Source organism: Erpetoichthys calabaricus, chromosome 6, assembly GCF_900747795.2.
Source record: "Erpetoichthys calabaricus chromosome 6, fErpCal1.3, whole genome shotgun sequence".
NCBI classification, from domain to species: Eukaryota; Metazoa; Chordata; class Cladistia; order Polypteriformes; family Polypteridae; genus Erpetoichthys; species Erpetoichthys calabaricus.
The window spans coordinates 75106663-75126566 of record NC_041399.2 but is presented as its reverse complement, the minus strand read 5'-3'; the positions used below and the strand labels follow the sequence as shown (position 1 = coordinate 75126566).

At 38.0% G+C, this 19904-nt stretch overlaps 1 protein-coding gene across 1 annotated transcript in view; it reads left to right on the top strand.

The window, feature by feature from the left end:
* ptprma (protein tyrosine phosphatase receptor type Ma) overlaps positions 1-19904 on the top strand; it is a 796186-nt gene that overhangs the window by 755257 nt on the left and 21025 nt on the right. The window contains exons 24-25 of the mRNA XM_051929399.1: positions 2138-2235; positions 19525-19641. Coding sequence (XP_051785359.1) covers positions 2138-2235; positions 19525-19641 — 215 coding nt within the window. The remainder of the gene's footprint in view (positions 1-2137; positions 2236-19524; positions 19642-19904) is intronic.

Sequence of the window (19904 nt, the reverse complement as noted above, 5' to 3'; positions counted from 1 at the left end):
TTTGGTGTCAGAATTTTTTAAAATTAAAATATTTATGTCCAAGCAATTACCAAGCCTTGTTATTCCGTACTAGTAATTCTGTAGTAGCTAGATGGGGCATAAACAATGATTCAGGCCCAGGGGCCCTGAATGACTTAGGAGTCATAATGGAGTCAATACTATCAACTGCCAGACAGTGTTCAGAAGCCATTAGGGAGGCTAACAGAATGTTAGCTTATATAGTACAATGTGAAGAGTAATTAGTAGAGTAGTCCAAGGAGGTTATGGTGAAGTTATATAATGCACTAGTTAGTCCTCACCTGGAGTACTGCATACATTTTTGGTTTCCAGGCCACAAAAAGTCCAGAGAAGAGCGAATAGGCTGATTCCTGGGCTATAGGGGATGAATTATGAGGAAAGATTAAAAGAGCTGAGCCTTTACAACTTAAGCAAAAAAAGATTAAGTGTAGAAATGATTGAAGTATTTACAATTATGAAGGGAATTAGTACAGTGGATAGAGACTGTTACTTTAAAATGAATTCACCAAGAACACAGGGCCAAAGTTGGAAACCTGTTAAGGTTAAATTTCACACAAATATTAGGAAGTTTTTCTTTACACGGAGAACTTTTAGAGTGGTGGCTTTGTGGCTACGGATCTGCACTGGTACCTATAAAGTTGCCAGTTCAAATCCCTATACTTCCAGAAGAGATCCTACTCTGTTGCGCCCTTTAGCAAAGTCCTTAACCTGGAAATTGCTCCAGGAGCACTGTATAATGTTTGACCCTGTGCTCTAACCCTCTAAAGGTCATGCAAAAAGACAGTATTCCCTCAGGGATTAACCAAGTGTATCAAAAAAATCAAACCATAGACACATGGAGCAAGTTACCAAGTAGTACGGTAGACCATAGGACTTTAGGGACTTTCATAACTAGACTTGATATTATTTTGAAAGAATTAAGTGGATAAGACTGGCAAGCTTTGTTAGGCTGAATGGCCTGTTCTCATCTACATTGTGGCTTTTGTGATCACATCACTGTAAAATGCAGTAGAATGCATTTCCTGATTTTTTTGTAACTTTTCAGGCTGGCAAGTGTCAAAATTCTGTTTACAAACTTGCATTCATTGAGACAGCTTTAGAGGTTATCATGGTTGATAAAAAATGACAAAGCCTTGTGTGTAAAATTTTTTAAATAGAACATTAAAAGTGAATCATAAAATGCACTTATAAGGTCATCACAAATTAACCTTCAGCCTGTTTTTGGGCAAAGAAAAAGGTAAGTTCAAATAAAGTGTCAAGAACCATAGAGCATATGGAAGTCCAAGTCCATATAATGGAAGACAGCTTGGGAAACAAACTTAGTCAAAGAATGAACATGAGAAGAAAAACTTACTGTGTTTTACAAAGTTATGTGACATGCCATCTTTCAGAAAATATCCTGCTTCTCTCGACCCCAAATTTAACATGCCATGTTCTTCATGAGTAAATGTTATGTAAGACTGTAGAAAAGTGAATTGTGCAGTGGAGGCAGAAGTATTCTTCTCCTTCACTTTTGTTTAGACTATTTCAACCATTTGTTGTTTACTTAATTGTAGGTAAATTTGGAGTAAGAATTTAAATACAAAATTGCCAGTAAAACTTATTCAAAAATATAAACAATTCATGAAGTGTTCATATTCAGTAACTGGGTTGGTTTGTTGTTTGTTATTAATGGGGCATCCTCTTGGCTTCTACTAACATTAAACAAATATTATTCATGAACTCATTGATTCTACAGTTCTGTCTCATTATAACAAAAAACTAAACTCCATAAAATCTCTTGAGCAATGCTATAATTATTAAAACTAATATGTATAAAACAGAAACATCTTTGTGAAAGGAACACTAAACTAAAACTAAAAATACAGCATGAAGATCTTGCAATAGAGTTCATGTCTTCCAGCATGCTGATTGGTTTTCCTCCTACATCCTGTAGCAGGTTGGTTGATGACTCTTAATTGGCCCAGAGTGAGTTAACAATGGTTGTGTGAGTAAGTATGCCCTGGGACCCACCACCCTCAGATGGACTCAGTAGATTCTATTATTGTCTATCTAATTAGTCTGATGTTTTTTGTGACACTGTTCACCTACTCCATTGTCTCCTCTCTTGTATTCACAGGTCCAATGCAGGAAACAGTGTATGACTTCTGGAGAATGATATGGCAAGAGAACACTGCCAGCATTATCATGGTGACTAACCTTGTAGAAGTGGGACGAGTAAGTGTCAGTTTTACAAAGTAATAAATAAATGATTTTTTATTGATTTTACCTTTTATTATATCCTAATGAACTTTAAAGCCAAAAACAGTTAATTAGAGCCTTGGCTGTGTTTAAAGATCTGAATTTAATTGCGTATTTCTTTTTGGCTGCCTTTCTTTAAAATGCAGGACTCAATTACTTGACATATTTTGTGTTAATCCTTCCCTCTCACTCTTGCCCTCCTAACATTTCTTCCAACCTGAAGTCCATTATCCTTCTTCTCATTAAATTCAAAGCTTCAGTGCATCAATGATATGCCATAATTAAAAATAAAATAATACTCAACTGTATACATTTCCCCCCACTTACAGCACCTACTCTGTTTATGCACTGCAGTCTGCATTCATCCATCTATCCATTTGTGAATCCACTAAATCCAACACAGTGTCACAGGGGTCACTTACAAACTCACTGGCCAAAACTATGCTTGGATGTTTGTCATTCTATCAAAGTGCATGATGCCAAAATCTGCGGTATGCATCAGACACGTTGGTAAACAAATCATTTGATAACCACACATTTTAATTGTACACAAAAAAGAGGCCAATTGTTATGGTACAAAGAAGAGCTGATTTTGATTTAAGCAGGACTACATTTGAGAGAACCAAAATAATGAAAATTTTACCTCATATGTTTTATTTAGCAGTAAAAATGAAACTCAGCATTGTAATTGAAGATTACTGTGGAAGACTTAGGCAAAAAACAATAAACAAAGAAAATAAAGAAATAGGTAAAGACTTGTATGAAATGGTTTAAGAACAAAATGTGAATCAAATGGTTATTTTTTCAATAATTTTGAGATAGAATTGAAGTGAAACAGTATTCAAAAGCTTTAGATAGATAGATAGACAGACGGTCGGACAGATGTGAAAAGTCCTGTATGATAGATATAAATTGTTTTCTTCATGCTTCCAACTGTTGCAACTCTGTTTATTGTGCTGCTGGAGTTATGCTTATTGCATATTTTCATGGCTTTAATCCCTATCTAGCCTGCAGCATTTGATTGCTACTCTGAGGGTCCCCTACCTGTCACACCTCTACAGATGACTTAGAACTGCAGTGAGAAATGCATTGCTCTGGGATACTAGGCTAAAAGCCACCTGTCACTATCAAAGCACCACTGCCTTTAATCCAAGCCATTGTCATCTTTATACAGCTCCCTTATGACCCAAACCATCTTTCCATAACTGGCATGCCAATACCAGGAAGAGCCATTGAGATAGTTGCTTTCCTTTAATGACTCCACTTTAAAAGTCATAATCTTTTTTCTCTGCCAGCCTGTTGCATCTCCAGCAACATAAGTATTTTTGTGAGGACTGAAAACTGCTGTGTTGTTTTTCCATTAATCCATTTGCCAGCTCTTCTAGTAAAAAGCTACCAAGAAAAAGAAATTCCCCAAACAAGTGTTTTACTGTGTAATTTTTGTTAATGACTCCTAAATATGCTTAGTAATTTTCTACTTTCTGTATTTTGAAAAATCTCATTAAGAAGACGTAATGAATATTGGGGGAAAAAACTTTAATAGTTGTGTGAGCATTTAAAAAAATTCAATAAAACTCATGTATGTGCTCAAATAGGTCAAGTGGCTGTGGATTGATAAAGCACAAATATGTAAAGAAAGAGGCACAAAATCAAAACTAAAACTTAAGAAGCACTTTGCAGAACAGAATAATAAATGGTTCTAACATGTCAAAAGCAATATAGTGTTTTTGGTCCATTTAAAGCTTTCAGCTGCTCAGCAGGAATGTATTCTGAGACCAAAAGATCAGAGGCTTAGCTTCAGACGTGGTCACACAAAACATTATTTCACTTGGCTATTCCATCAAGTGTGGGTGTACTGTTAATTCAGCATGTAGAGTAACTTCCATTGGTAAAGCAAAAGATTGCCAAATTTATTGACCTTTAATATAGGCACTTAGGTGAGATGGGCCAATTGAATTATGGTGTATCTGATTGCACATAAGATTCCCCTCTTTTTTGTTTTTTTAGTGATCAAAACAGATTAAGAGACATAAAGGAGAATGGTGTACGATTTTGTATCCTTATATTCAATAGGTTTCATTTTCTGTTTTAAGAATATATATATTATGTTTTCAAATAAAGGCTACTGGAGGCTAAAGTTAGCTTACAAAGAATGATTTTGTTTGAGCCTGGCTCCAGTGTTCAAGCCAATCTGGAGCAGAATTCCCACAAATGGAATGCATTTAAAAAAACTTACTGACACGATCAGAATTATGGATGTGACCATGTTTCTGTGGCTTTTAAAATCAGGTTCTTAGTAAAGTTAATGGAATCCCGCTGTCCTATTGCCTACTGCTCTCCAGGGGAAAGAGAGGTTTAATGGGAAGAGTAGTGGTAAATAGAAAAAATGTACATCTAAAAAAGAAGAAATGGCAAGTGAAATGGTGAAAATAGCAACCAGTAGAAAGAAATCCTGCAGCATTGCTGCAATTTGCTCATTCCCTTACTACTGGTACAGTTATATAAGAGGATTTTTTTAAATGAAAACTTTCTTTGATCATATGGTTTAAGTGAATGAAAAGGGTAAAGAAATTAGGTTTAGCAAGAGCCTAGATTATCTTTTAGAGTAATCTAAAAAGCCCAAAACTCATTCCAAAAGGACCAAAACACTTTCTCACTCTTATTGTTTCATTTATTATTTTTGCAATGGGAATTATACAATGTCTGTTCTTACCAAAATGCAATTTCAAAACAGTGTATACTTTCAGCGGTTACTTCGCAGGTTTAATAGAATCAGCAAAGGTGCCCAGTCACTTCTTTTCATGATGTACATCAGTAAAATAATTGTAATGTCTCACAGATGGGGAAATAACATAGATTGGAATGAGAGTTTAGATTAATTGGTGTGTAATTGAAGTGCTATCTTTTGAGAAGAATTTGTACTGAACTATGGAAAGTAAGAGAGTGGTGTTGAATAGGGAATCCTTTAACATACTCTTGAGGGATGTACAAGATAAGCTATCAAAGCAAACCTCTGAACCTACCTATATAGGTTTTGATACCTAACCACTAGATGGGGTAGCTTGCTTACTTATCAACTTCTTAAATGCCAGAAGCACTCCAGTTGTTTTCCTCCAGTCCCTCTTTTTCTGTGTCACACTTCGTCAATCTTTATCACATACTAGCAACATCCTGGCCTCTCTTTCACCCATCACTAAGTGCTTTCCAAACTCACCACCATATGGGTTGTGTGCCAGTTTACGAACCCGCCTTAGGGTCACTTATGGCCAGGTCTAGAGATAGTTCTATGATCAAGTGCCAACACATGAAAGTTTGTGACCTTGAAGCTACGGTAACCTCTGCCAGTACCCTGAATTGCTGCCTCTTCAGCTTTCCACATTTCTTAAAGAGGAAAGCTGCATAGTCTATGAGCTACCTTACTTAACTCTTTTGAGGCAGTTGCCGAAAAAGTTGACATAAGGCATAGAAGGTGGTTGTTGACAAAGATTAGCATCACAGAGTATAAGGCTGAAGGTATTTTTAAAAACTGGTAAACATTGCCTAGTGTGGATTGTTTTCTTTCATACACACTAGACCTGGGGCCTCATGTATAAACAGTGCGTACGCACAGAAATGTTGCGTACGAATGTTTCCACGCTCAAATCGCGATGTATAAAACCTAAACTTGGCGTAAAGCCATGCACATTTCCACGGTAACTCATACCTTGGCGTACGCAATTTCTCCGCTCGGTTTTGCAGACTGGCGGCACCCAGCGTCAAAGCAGTGCTACTGTTCCTGTGTGATCACCCTTTCTTTCTTAGCTCCACATTCCTGACGCGGCTTTATAAATTCACTGAAATTAACTGCATATTGTTTATTAGTGTAATGCATCTGATTGTAATTAACCTGTAGCAATATAATGGTCCAGGGAATAGCCATAGTATTCCAAATACCATAACTGCTTTAGCGTTGTTACGCTCACTGCATCTTGTTCTTCTTTTTGCTGCTCCCGTTAAGGGTTGCCACTGCGGATCATCCTTTTCCATATTACTCTCACTGCACCACTCGGAGTATTTATATCACTGTATCTGAGTGTGAATCACAGCAGCAGCTGATCGGAAAGAGAATTATCGGTATACAGTTTCAAGTACACACTACCTCAACCACGGCAAAGAGCGTCAAAGCCTTTCCTGTACGGACCTCGCGTTTCAGAAACAGTTTCATCCCAAGAACTATAAACGCACTCAATCAGTCCATCAAGTGCTCCTTGTAGAACTGTTTGTACTTATAAGTACAATCACCTCACTGTAAACTTACACTACAGTTATAATATTGCACAACCTGCACTACTTTATAAAGCGCGTATGATGACAGTATCATTTTTAAGATGAAATGCAGCAAAATATGTTGCTTATAGTATACAGATAAAACTTTAACTTCATTTAAATAATCTGCATTGTTAATAATTAAACATGTGAGGACACGGTGCCGCAGCGTATAGCTAGTTCATGGATAGCTCCTGCCTTGTGCTGTATTATTGCCGGTGCTGACGCGACACTGGAAGGATAGACGGATAGAATAATTAAACATGTACTACGAAGATATTTCAATGTTCCTTAAAAGCTTTGAAGAATCGGCGTTCTAAGCTTACAGATGGCTTAACGTCTATTACAGAGCTGATTGTGTGGCGATTGGGTATTTGGAGAAAGAAAAGAACGTTTGAAAGAGACAGTACTTCTGTAATAAATTATTTCATCGAAGGTCGCACATGGCGCAGCAAGCCTCTTGCGTGAGATATGAACAATCACTGCGCCACCGTGTTCCCATGTTTAATAACATGCTTTCATTGCTATCATCATGAAAATGATATCATGTATACATCTCAGTATTTTAATTATTCAGAGAGCTGTAATATCTCGAATGTAATGGATTCTGTGTCCTGTCGGAGAAAGAGAAAGAACGGAAGCATGTAGTGATTCACACACATAGAGCACATAGAAGATCAAATACAGAACAAAGCATTTAACGTGCTACTTGAGAAACTAGTAAAATAAACGATTTTAAGATGAAGTTTATGATGTTCTACTTTAATGGCAAAATAAACTACGTGATTAAAGTGGAAATTTCGAGATTAAAGTTAACATTTCGTGCTTTTTTCCCCACTGTGTGCCAATTTTTTTTGTCTGTACCTTAATAAGCTTTCATATGACACTCAGACGGTGGGCTACGAGTCGCCTTTTCACGGCGACTTTGATATGTGATTTCTTTTTTATTTCGGGCGACTTTGTGAACTTGATCTTTCGAGTTTCTCCGACACTCTGTCACTCGATCAACTTTCTTTTGTTGATTATACCACTGTTTAAACCAACAAATAGTACGTTTTTCCTTTGCCTCCACTTGGTATTCGCTGAAATTCTTATATTTTCCCCTGTGCTTTTCCCATTGTCTTTTCACAGAAGGCTATTTATATTGATTTGCATATTCAAAGAGGTGTAATTCTGGGAGGAGTTGGGGCGGGACAGAAGGCGCGTGCACGTGCGTTACTTTTCACGCTGATTGGGATTTATGTAGTGGAAGAACGTGAAATTTTGCGTGCGCACAGATTCCTGCATCTGGATTTTTCTGTGCGTACGCACAATCCCGCTTTTGTGCTTACGCCATGTTAAAGTGTGAGTTCTACGCACGGCGTTATACATGAGGCCCCAGGAGATGAACAGTGTCTGCCGTAATGTTGATTACTTTGAATTGCTTTTCCTGTAAGCGAGTGTGGAGACAAATTGACAAGCTGAATGACTTCTTTATTCCCCCTGCCTGCTATAGCTACATTCCACCTATAAGAACAAGGAATATAAACCCCATGGGTGTAGTCTATATCAATAGGCACCAAAAAAAAAAGTGTAACTTTCCAGAACATGCACATGGTTGCTTTGAATGGTTAGTAACCAGTTCAGGATGATCATGTATACAATTTACATACATCCTTAGAGGAATTAAAATGAGTTTTGTCATTTTTCACAAAAATCAACTTTTTGAACTTACAGCCATGGCAAAAAATAAAACAACCTGAAACAAAAAAATTAAATGTGCAACATCATCCCACTTCTTATTCTAGTCTAGGGAAAAATAATTGTCCAGCTGCCAATGCTAGATTTTAAAAGTTTAACAAAGTTCTTTAGTCCAGGTACCATGTACTGCACTCTTTTGTTTCAGAGGCATCCAACTCCCTAGCTATCCCCCCAAGGCCCCTTTTAAAGAGTTAGGCATCCTTGGCAGTTGCTGGGTTATTTTCCCTTTGGCATCCTGGAGGGTTTAGTCAATTCATCCCAAGTCCCATTTTCTCCCTCACTCAGCCTTGCTTGGCCCCTAATCCGCTCATGTACCACCTTTTTCTCCCTAGCAACTCTTTGCCCAACAGACAGCCAGTCATACCCTCCATTCAAATAGCCTAGATTGAATTGTGTTTTGTTTTATGACCTGAATGGAGATGGATTCTGAACAGTAAGAACAATAGTGGGTAATGCAGCGTTAGCAGTTGAGAATCTCGAAATTTAACAGCATGAGTACTTGAGCTCTTACCAAGGCATTTTGTCACTACAATACTGTATTTGCAACTGTCCACATTATAATTTAGCTGAGGGAACAATAAAATGACACTATTGTAATAATTCATAGCCTGCATGTTTTTAAGGGTCTTCATTGGGTAACCAGGCACCATACATGTTAGACTCATTATAAACTTTTATTATAAACCACTTTATTTATTTTTACTGATTATGTAACTCAATGTTCCATGTGCCTACCCGGATGGGCCGCCTCAAATTGGACCTGAGTGCTGCCGTGCAGCGGGCAACGTCTCAGCATCACATCAGTTCTGATCCCCAACAGACCTGACCCCATTGGCTCTCCAACGATTTCAACTCTTCCTGGGCTTGCGAGTGTCCTGCATAAAAACCAAGATCCAGGCCTTTAATGACCTCTTGGAAACAGCCATCAGCACTGTGTCTGTCTGCGGAGAGAGTGTCAACCTTGTTGAGAGGTTTACTTACCTTGGCAGTGACATTCATGTCCCTGGTGACTCTTCCTATGAAGTCAGTAGATGGATTGGGAGAGAATGGGGGGTCATGAGGTTGTTGGAAAGGGGAGTGTGGCACTCCTGATATTTCTGTAAAAGGATGAAGTTCCAAGTCTTTAGAGTCCTGGTGCTTCCTGTCTCTCCAGAGAATCCTTCGGTACCTTTGGTTTGACTTTGTGTCAAATGAGCAGTTACTCATGGAGTCCCGAATGAGGCACATTACCTGCATTGTGAGGGAGTGTCAGTTAGGACACTACGGCCATGTGGCGCATTTCCCTGAGGGTGATCCAGCTCATAGGATCATCATTGTTGGGGACCAGAGTGGCTGGACCAGACCAAGGGGTCACTCACGTAACACCTGGCTGCGGTAGATAGAGGGTCATTTCTGGAGGGTGGGACTGGACCACGTGTCTGCCTGGGGGGTTGCAAACCGAGATCCCAAATTATTTCGTCGTGTGGTGGGTGCGAACTTGGTAACTGGGGTATCATTTAGGAAGATCAATCATCCAAGTGAAATGTACAATGTTTACAAGCAGATGATAACATTGTGTGCAGATTTCCAAGTGACAAAAAATATATAGTTTTTTAGTGTCCTTAAAGAGAAACACCTAATGCATTCTGTCAGAGCAATATGATGAAATCAAAATTTCAGAGCTTTTTTCTTTTTTTTCCCTGTGGTTTTGTTTTCTTTTGATGGGTTCAATATCTGGTTAGACAGTGACTACACTGGGGCAAAATCAAAGAGACCTCAAACAAATATCTAAGACAAAGGTATGGGAACAGGAATTATTACAGGTAGAACACATAAATGCAAAGATCTTTTTCTAGTTCTTACTCACCAGTAACCCTTAATCCAACTCATCTTCCGGCTCTACACGCAAAGTGGCACTTGCAGACATCTAATTTTAAAGTGTCATCATCCCCAAATGTATTTAAATTATTCTAGACCTGCACTGTAGTGGGCCCTTAGGGCCACTGCGATCCTGAGCTTACTCTATTACTTTACAGGATAGGCCCCTCCAAGATAGTGTGGGTCACCTGCAATTCAGAGTAGTTTGCAGAACTCCTTTTGGCCTGTGGTGGGGCTTTTGAGCTTCTAGCTGCTCAGCTTGGCTTGCAGAGGAATTCCTCAATTGCAAAGTTGGGCTTCCTGTGTCCCTCCTAGCACTGTCATTGTATGCTAGTGAGCTAATTAATCACAATAGATAAAGGAAAAAATGGTGTTAAACTGTAAAGTTTCATAGTGTTACAACATATTACAAACACTAACACTGAGCACATTAGGTTGTACTCTATTTCCAAATGATACATAAATTTCCTTGTATTATTCAACTAAAAGGGTGCACATCCTGTTTGGCTGGTAGTTCTTCTCAATCCGTTTAAATACAATATAAAATGCTGTCCACAATGCTCAAACAGATTTGTAGCTGGAGTAAAAGGTCTTGAATTAAAGTTATTCATGTCATATTGCCTATTTATTGCCCTTCTTAAGGGACTGAGCTGAAAAATGACACCTGTCTAAAATGCAAATAGCTTCAGTTATCAGCAAATGAATGTGCCTGCTGCCCCGACTCTTTCTGCTTCTGCCTTTCCTCATGCAGTGCCTGAGGCAGGAGCGAGTATCACCTGATTCATTTCCTGAAAGTGGCTGTGCTTGCTGATGGGGCAACTTGAGGGGGTCTCAAAAAAGCTAGAAAGGGCAGAGGTTGAGATGTTGTGCAGAAGATTGACAGCCTCATTAAGGTTACGGTTAAGCACAGAGAAGTGCAGTTTGTCCTTCAGCTGCAAGAACTCCAGCCTGCTTATGCTTATTGGTTTCCTGTGATTGCGGACAAATTTTGAACATTTCTTCTGCTGGACTGAAGTGACGCTTTTCTTGGTCTCAGAATTATTCTAAACATTTTCTTCAGTCTATTTGATGTTAAAAATATAAGAAGAAGGAAATATAAAAGACTAACTATGCTGTCTAATCCAATGTGGGCCAAATTATTATCTTTGACTTTAATTATCTATGCACTCTGCAAACTTACAAGAGATAGGATTCCTCTATGATTTAGAACTATTTACATTTATTAACAAATCATGGCAGTTTATAGATTTTTTTTGTTAAACTGATGGAGCCTCATTTATCAAAAAGCAGTAGCTTTTTGCAAATTTTGACCCTTATGTTGGCCACCCAGCTTTACAAAAACTTTATGTACTGTAGATATGTTGTATAAATCTAAATGCCACGTAATGGTAGTATTCTAACTCCATTGCAGCCAAAACAGTTGCCTAAAGTTTCCAGACTCTTTCAGTGAGAATACAAGTTTACAAATTATAGAATACAGGATGGAATATAATAAAGGGAATAATTTCACTTAGCTGTATGCTTTATTTTCTAAACTTTTTTAAAAGGTTATATTTTACACAATTTTGTTTCCATTATGGGATTAAATCATAAAACACCAAAAAGCAGCATTGATTGTTCTTTTTGTATTTGTTCCTTTAATTTAACAGCTTATATGTTTAGGGGCACGTAGTGGCACACAGATCAAGAGTCATCAGTTTAAATTCTGCAACCAGCATCTGTTTGTATTAAGTTTTCACATCGTCTCTGTGTCACCATGGGTTTTTCTTGGCTACTTTGCTTTTACTGACACATCTTCAGAGATGTTTGCATTGTGTAGATTGCTAGCTCTCCCTAATTGGATTACATGTTCTCCTCTGTTCTGTTATGATTTTTCTCTGTTGCGAGTATTCTGGTTTTCGCTTTTACTTTACCCAAACAAGCGTAAGTCCATTGCATTTCGCATTTGCAATAAGTCCATTTGCAACTGTAAATTGCCTGATCCCACTTGAGCAGGATCAAGCCCTCTCTGACCTAGAACGGTATTCAGCACATTGAATAATGGATGAATGGATATACATCCTAGCTGGGGTTAATGGGAGAGATACTATTCTGATAGCAAACGTTTAAACTAAACTGTCCTGTAGGTGGAATGCTAATCTACAGTATTATGGATGCCACTTCCTTTTGACATAGCCAATTTACAATCAGTCATCATAGTTAGTTAATAAAAATGAGGACTGAATATTTACTGAATTGGTGCTCCAGCCTCCTTGATCCTAAAAGGGTTTAATATTGGATGAAAGTAGGATTTTGAAAATAAATGGTTCATTTCTGAAATACCTTAAGATGACTAATACATATTAGAGGGAAAAGCAAAATGGCCAGGAAAAAGTCTGGTTGAGTGTTAATTTTAGGTCTCTGAAATGATTTTTTTTTTTTTTTGATTAGCAAGAAGAGAAAAAAAATCTAATCATCTCAGATTTGAGCAATTCTGTGGGGGTATGCATTTTAATTAGTATTTTATTATTCTGATAATTAGTCATGGGATAAGCCAGTTACTCAGGTTGAGAGTTTCTTTAGTTATTTGCTGCTAGGACCTTCCACTACATTATTACTTAATGACAGATAAAATACCTGCTGGGGCCATGCTTTTTTTCTCGGATTAATTCCAGTCTTTTAAATTTGGATTATTACTCAGTGCACCTAACAGATAAGAAATGCTCAGTAAGTTAGGGAAAGAGCTTTTGTGGATTTTTCCTCATCACAACTTCATTTTCTGCATGACTACTAAGTTCTTCTTACAATAAACTCTAATAATGGTTTCCTAATTCTTGCAGCACTTACGCAAGATCAAATTTCAGGATGACTTTCTTTGTTCCATGTCTGATAAAAGGCAAGGCAGTAAGAATATTTCTTTTTGCTTCTGCTACTGTGCAAGTACCAATAAAGAAGCTAAAAACTAATCTTTCTGAGTGATGCTGAGGAATAGAAATGATACCCAGCTTGGGGTGTTAAATGGTGCCTGCAGAGTTACCCCACATTTAAGGGTACTTTAAAATATATAATGTTTTTTTTCCACACTATATAAAGTGGCAAGAATGTGAACCCTTACTGATTTTCTGCATTAATTGGTCATAAAATGTGATATGATCTTCATCTTAGTTACAAGTATAGAGAAACACACAATATGCTTACACTAACTCACAAACAATTGTAATTTTTCATGTCCTTATTGAACACACCCATCACATATTCAAAGTGTGCTATGGAAAAGGTAAATGAACCCTCTGATTTAACAACTGATCAAACTTTCTTTGGCAGCAAAGACCCCTAACAAGTACTTCCAGTCACTGTGGATCAGACCTGCACAATGTTCAAGAGGAATTTTACACCTTTCTTCCTTACAGAATTGCTTCAGCTCAGCCATATTTGTAGGATGTCTGGTGTGAACAGCTGGAGCTGCTGCCCAGCTTGGCTTACAGAGGAATTCCTCAATTGCAAGGTTGGGCTTCTTGCGTCCCTCCTGGCACTGTTGTCATATGCTAGTGAGTAAATTCATCACAATAGATAAAGGAAAAAATGGTGTTAAACTGTAAAGCTTCACAGTGCTACAACATATCACAAACACTAACACTGTTAGAAACAGTAGATGTCCACACTAGACACAGTCTTGTCCAAGGCATTCTTGAGCACATTGGGTTGTACTCCTTTCCAAATGATATATCAATTTCCTTGTGTGATTCAACTAAAAGGGTGCATATCCTGTTTGGCTGGTTGTTCCTCTCAATCCGTTTAAATACAAAATAAAATGCTGTCCACAATGCTCAAACAGATTTGTAGCTGGAGTAAGAGGTCTTGAATTAAAGTTATTCATGTCATATTACCTATTTATTGCGCCTCTTAAGGGACTGAGCTGAAAAATGACACCTGTCTAAAATGCAAATCGCTTCAGTTATCAGCAAATGAATGTGCCTGCTGCCCCGACTCTTGAGATCATTCCACAGCATATCTGTTGTGTTAAGTTCTGGGTACTACCTGGGCCTCTCCAAAAGGCAGAGTTTCTTTTCTTAAGCCATTCTGTAGTAGGTTTACTTCAGTGTTTAGGGTCATAGTCCTACTGTATTACCCAACCTCTAAAAAGCTTCAGCTAATGCACAGCCACCCTGGCAATCATGACATTATCCTATAGGATACCTTGATAAACTTGGGAATTGATTTGCCCGTCTATGATGGTAAGCTGTCCAGGCCTTGAGTCAGCAAAGTACACCCAAATCATGATGCTCCCTCCACTGTACTTGACCATTGGGATGATGTTTTCATGTTGGTATACAGTGCCCTGTCTATGTCATACTTACTGCTGCATACTCTTATCAGAACAAATCATTCTTAGTTCTACCAGTCCATGAAACATTTTCCCAGTGCCATTGTGAAATGTCAAGATGGTGTTTGGCAGACTTGCAGCAGTGTGTTTTTTGGAGAGCAGTCGCTGTCTCCTAGATGCCCTGCCATGGACACCATGCCTGTTTAATGTTTTGTGTATAATGGACTCATGAACCAAGATGTTAACCTATTCTAATGATTCCGTCAAGCCTTTAGCTGTTTCTCTAGGTTTCTTTTATTACCTCTTTATGTATTCTGCCTTGTTTCTTTTGAGCCTTCTTGGCAGGACACCCACATCTAAGGAGACCAGTCACAGTACTAAATCATCTCCATCTATTCACAGTTTGTCTAACTTTGGACTAATAAATATCTAAACTCTCTGAAATTATTTTATAATACTTTCCAGTTTTATGCAAATCAACAATTCTTAATTGTAGATCTTCTAAGATTTCTTTTTTGTGAGGCATGCTTCACATTAGCAGAATCTTCTTGTGAACAGTAAGTTCAACATTTCTGAGTCTTTTTTTATTGGTCAAAGCAAACGTATTATCACATTTAAGTAGCATAAAGGGATTTGCATTTAGAAACAGAAATTATTACAAGATGCTATATATGCTTTAAGTTCAAAATGACTGCTTAAGGCAGCGTTTCTCAACCTTTAAGTATTTGCAACCCGAGTTTTCATAACAGTTTTAATCGCGCCCCCCTAACGTTTTTTTTGAAACACTAATAAAATTTATTCCTATATTTTTTGGTACCGCTACACGTTTAAAATTTCTCTACGAATAGCGAAATTACGCCACATATGGCAAAATTCGCGCCCCCTTTTTTGTTACATCTTGTTACATCTTTTTATTACTTTTTTGTTACCCCCCCCCCCCCCCCTCCAGTTTGAGAACCACTGGCTTAAGGTAATATGTGAATAGTTCACATAGAGATTTGTGGGTATATCCAAATTCTAAACTTAAAAGTTTATTGTCATGTATTTTGTAAAATGAAATTCTTACTTGCATGTTTCACACAGACAAGTGACAGTAACAAAAAGGTAATCAGTACATTTAAGATTCAAAGAACTTCATAAGACACTTCCATTTTCATCCTAATACAGAGGCCAATGGGCACAATATATTTATAGCCCCCATCTTCCTGTATTGAGACTGATGTGGAATGATGACTAGCTTCACATTGTTTGTTGGTGAGAACTTTAAATATGTTGCCCAGGGTATTTTTTATTATTATTTTAAATTAAATACAAATTTACAAATGCCTATTCTTATACTCAGCCACTGAAATCAACAAGCATTCGTTTGCAGGCTGTAGTTCCGTACTAGTTTTGTTGGGGTTTTTTAAAAGTGACCCATGAAGGACTCTGAACTGAGGATCTCCAGCCTTATTATTCTGACTGCTGACAAATCCATTTTCACAATTAAGAAAAGATTTAAATGGGATAAACTGCGTCAAGGTTTTTTTTTCCTTGTGACACATATTTATATACTATAGGGATATGATTTCATTTCAAACATCAATCAAACAAAAATGGAAAAATTAATTGCAATATACAGTATTTCATAACTGAATCATATCCCTTAAATAAATCATAATATTATCATATCGTGACCCAAGTATTGGAAATAATGTTGTATTGTGAGGTCCCTTGAAATACCCATGCACTGGGACTTCCACCTTGTTCTTACTAGTCATACAGGATGGCTTTCCCACTCAACTACCAAAGGAGACTTACAAGTGATGTCCACATTAGACATAATGTGGTTAAAGGTGTAGACATTTATTTGGATTTGGATCTACTTTATTGTCATTCAAACCATTAAACAAAGAGTTTGCAGCTGAACAAAATTTTATTTCTCCAGGCTCAATGTATGAACACAAATGTAAAGACAAGTACACGTTTTATGTACATCAGCAGATTCCAGGTAGCATAAACAGACAGAATATAATCCAATAGACACATTGGTTAATAGTTATAAATTGTTCAAGTGACAAAATACATTAACATAATGCACAGACTCACATAATAACATTTTTGGGGATATGAGACTCCGAATATATGCATTAAAACAGTCTGTGTGTGTGTTCAAGAATATAACAGTCCCGATAGGCCAACATGTTGTTTGTTGTTAGTGGGAGCTAAGTAGTCTGACAGCCTTTTGGAAGAAACTCCTACTGAGCCTGAAAGTCTTGCACCGCATTATGCAGTAACATCTGCTAGAGGGCAAAAGTTTGAACAGTCCATGGGCTGGGTGGTTGGAGTCACTGACTGTCTTGGTGGCTCTCTTAAGGCAGGATAACAAGTACAGATCTTGTATAGACCAAAGGGTGTTTCCCCTGCCGTCCTCACCACTCTCTGGAGGGACTTCTGATCTGAAAATATGCAGCTGCCATACCAGACTGTGAGGCTGCTGGTCAAGATGCTGTCTATAGCATCTCTACAGAATGTTGCGAGGACAGAACAGGGGAGTTTTACTCTCCTGATCCGTTGCAGAAAGTGAAGGGAGGGAGGTGGTGTCGGTTGGTACTCCATGTCATGTCATTCTCAAAACACAGCCCTGGAGGTCACCAGTGTTTATGGTGATGCTCTCAGAGCTGTTTTTTCCAATACGTCCTTCCTGGGGTCTGTTTGTGAGGAAGTCCAATATCCAGTTGGGTAATAGGGTGTTGATGCCTAATGGATCAAGTTTTCTTACCAAGTGCTGAGGGTTAACTGTATTAAACCCGGAGCTAAAGTCAATAAAGAGCAAGCGAACATACTGTAACTGTTCTCATTCTCCAGATGGGCCACTGTCAGATGGAGTGTTGCCAATATGGTGTCATCAGTGGAATGGTTAGGGCGGTACGTAAACTGAAATGGATTGAACATTGCAGGGAGTTTGGATATTATATGGTCCTTGACCAGCCATTCAAAGCACTCCATCATAATGGGGGTGAGTGCTATAGGGTGATAGTCATTGAGCGTTGATACTAGTGATTTCTTTGGCAATGGTATGATCGTAGTGGCCTTGAAGCACAGAGGTACTATGGCTTACCTCAAGGAGGTATTGTAAATGTCTGTAAGAATGTGCATCAGTTGTTCAACACATTCCCTAAGTGCACACACTGGTATGTTGTCAAGACCTACAGCTTTCTTTGGGTTGACCTGCACAGTGTCCTCCAAACATTAACTGGGTCAAGACAGAGTGCTTCATGGTCCAGGCTATTCCAGTTGTACATACTGCATGTGCTTTTTAAAACTGGAGAACATACAGATTGAGTGAATTGCTGAAGATAATGATGTGCGTCACTGGTGGAAACTGAAGTGGCAACCTAAAGTCTAGGCCCTTAACCACTACACCACACAGACAGACACTTAACTTAAACTCGGCAATAACTGCAACCCCCACATTTTTGGATAGCTTTAGGAAACAAGAGTACTTGAGAAACCCAGTGTTAAAATGAGGAGAACAGCAGGGATGTGATCCCAGGATTTAAGAACTGTGACCATATCACTACGCCACCCCAAACTGACCTTATAGATTTTATATTGTAATACTGTATCTAAATATTTGCATTTGTTTTTCTGGGGACACATGTGGCACAAATAAACAAAAAATCTTTTGTGTAATAATATAAACATGAAACATTTTAATTTGATATGTGCCATCATTATACATGGATTTACTCTCCCATATGCCATAATATGAGGTTAAAACGGTGCTGGACATTACAACATTTTCTTCGTATACATTGCGTGTTTATTGGAACAACATACTCATTTTTTGTACATTTTAATTGTGACTTTGTGTATTGATCCAAAAGACCTCAAAATATATAAACAGTTGCCTTTGAGGAATATTTTTTCTTTAGTAGTTGTTATGCATTTATTTGTATTTGTAGATGGCATAAAAATTAACAACAAAGTTGAACACTGCTGTTCAGGTCTCAAATTAAAACTGAGATTGTCACTTTAATTTAATATGTGACACTCCTAGGTATCATTGGAATGGAGAACCCTGCCTCCAGCAATATTAGTGACTCAGAGGCAGATGGTGATTCCAAAATAATCATTTTTTATTAATCAGGCTACAGGTTTTCAAATAATAAAATCTGAACAGCCGCCTGTTTCTTTCTCCCTTTTGGGAGTTTTCTGACTTTCTCTAATCCAAGCACATATAGGCCCTAATACACATCTTTACAGTGCCGGAGAGTTTAAGTCTGCTTCACAGTCAGTGGCACATTGAGCGTAGAGATTCAAGGAAAAGGTGGAGAGAAGGCTCAGCTAGCAAATGAAAGTGGCCAGGTCACAAACAGATACAGCTGTAAAGCAAGAACAGTAGTGCTTGGTGCTCCTCTCACGTGGCAAGTCACCCTATGCTTTACAGTTAAAATTAAATACCTTCAAAATGATCTCAGCTGAAATAATTTGTAGCTGGTCGAGTCTTTTAATGTTTTATTAAAACCATACCTCCTGATGTTTATGAATTTGTCATTTATTATAATTATGTAGAGGGTAGTATTGTTGTCTCTTGGTGTTCTTTCTCATTTCTGTTTCCAGCTGGAGTGCCTTCCGTGTCTAATTTGGGCATTTTATCCCAGGTTACTTTCCTTCACAGACTTCAGTTTCCTTCTACAGGACAAAACATTCTGTCAGGTTTTATGGTTCAGTGTGTGGGAGCATCCCCAACTGTTTTCTGGCTGGTGACTATTTTCACAGGGGTAGTGAAGTAGTGTGGACTGTTGAGTACTGTAAATCTTCAGAGTGTCCGTTTCATTTTTCATTGAGATGGTGCATTTTCCGATGAAGAATATGGACATGTCTCTCAGTTGTTACAATATAGTAGCAGGCACAAGTTCGTTCTTTCTTTTTATTACCTTATAATTGCCCTAGAAACCAAAAGTGATTGTGCCATTCTTCAGTGCAGGTTAGTTGGATTGCACTGAGATATCCTAACACAAACGTGAGTCTGTTCAATTTTAATCTGCTTTCCTGTTCTCATTTTCTTCTTAAAGGTAAAGTGCTGCAAGTATTGGCCAGATGATACAGAGATCTACAGAGACATTAAAGTGACGCTCATTGAATCAGAACTGCTCTCTGAATATATCATTAGAACATTTGCAGTTGAAAAGGTAAGCTACATGTATTGAAAATTAACCTATTAAAAACGTCATTCTTTCTTCATGGGAGTTTCTTCATGCTTTCCAGGTGATCACGGGGTCAAAAGGCATAAACAGATGATTACCTGTTCAGTTGTTTTCACAGTACTGCACTGAGCTTCATGCAACCCAGTATATGAGCAGCTGCTCAAATGTTACACATGGCATCAGTCATCTGAGTGGCACATTCATCAAAATTCATTAGTCTGCCTTAATTTACTTCTTTGGTTGTAGTA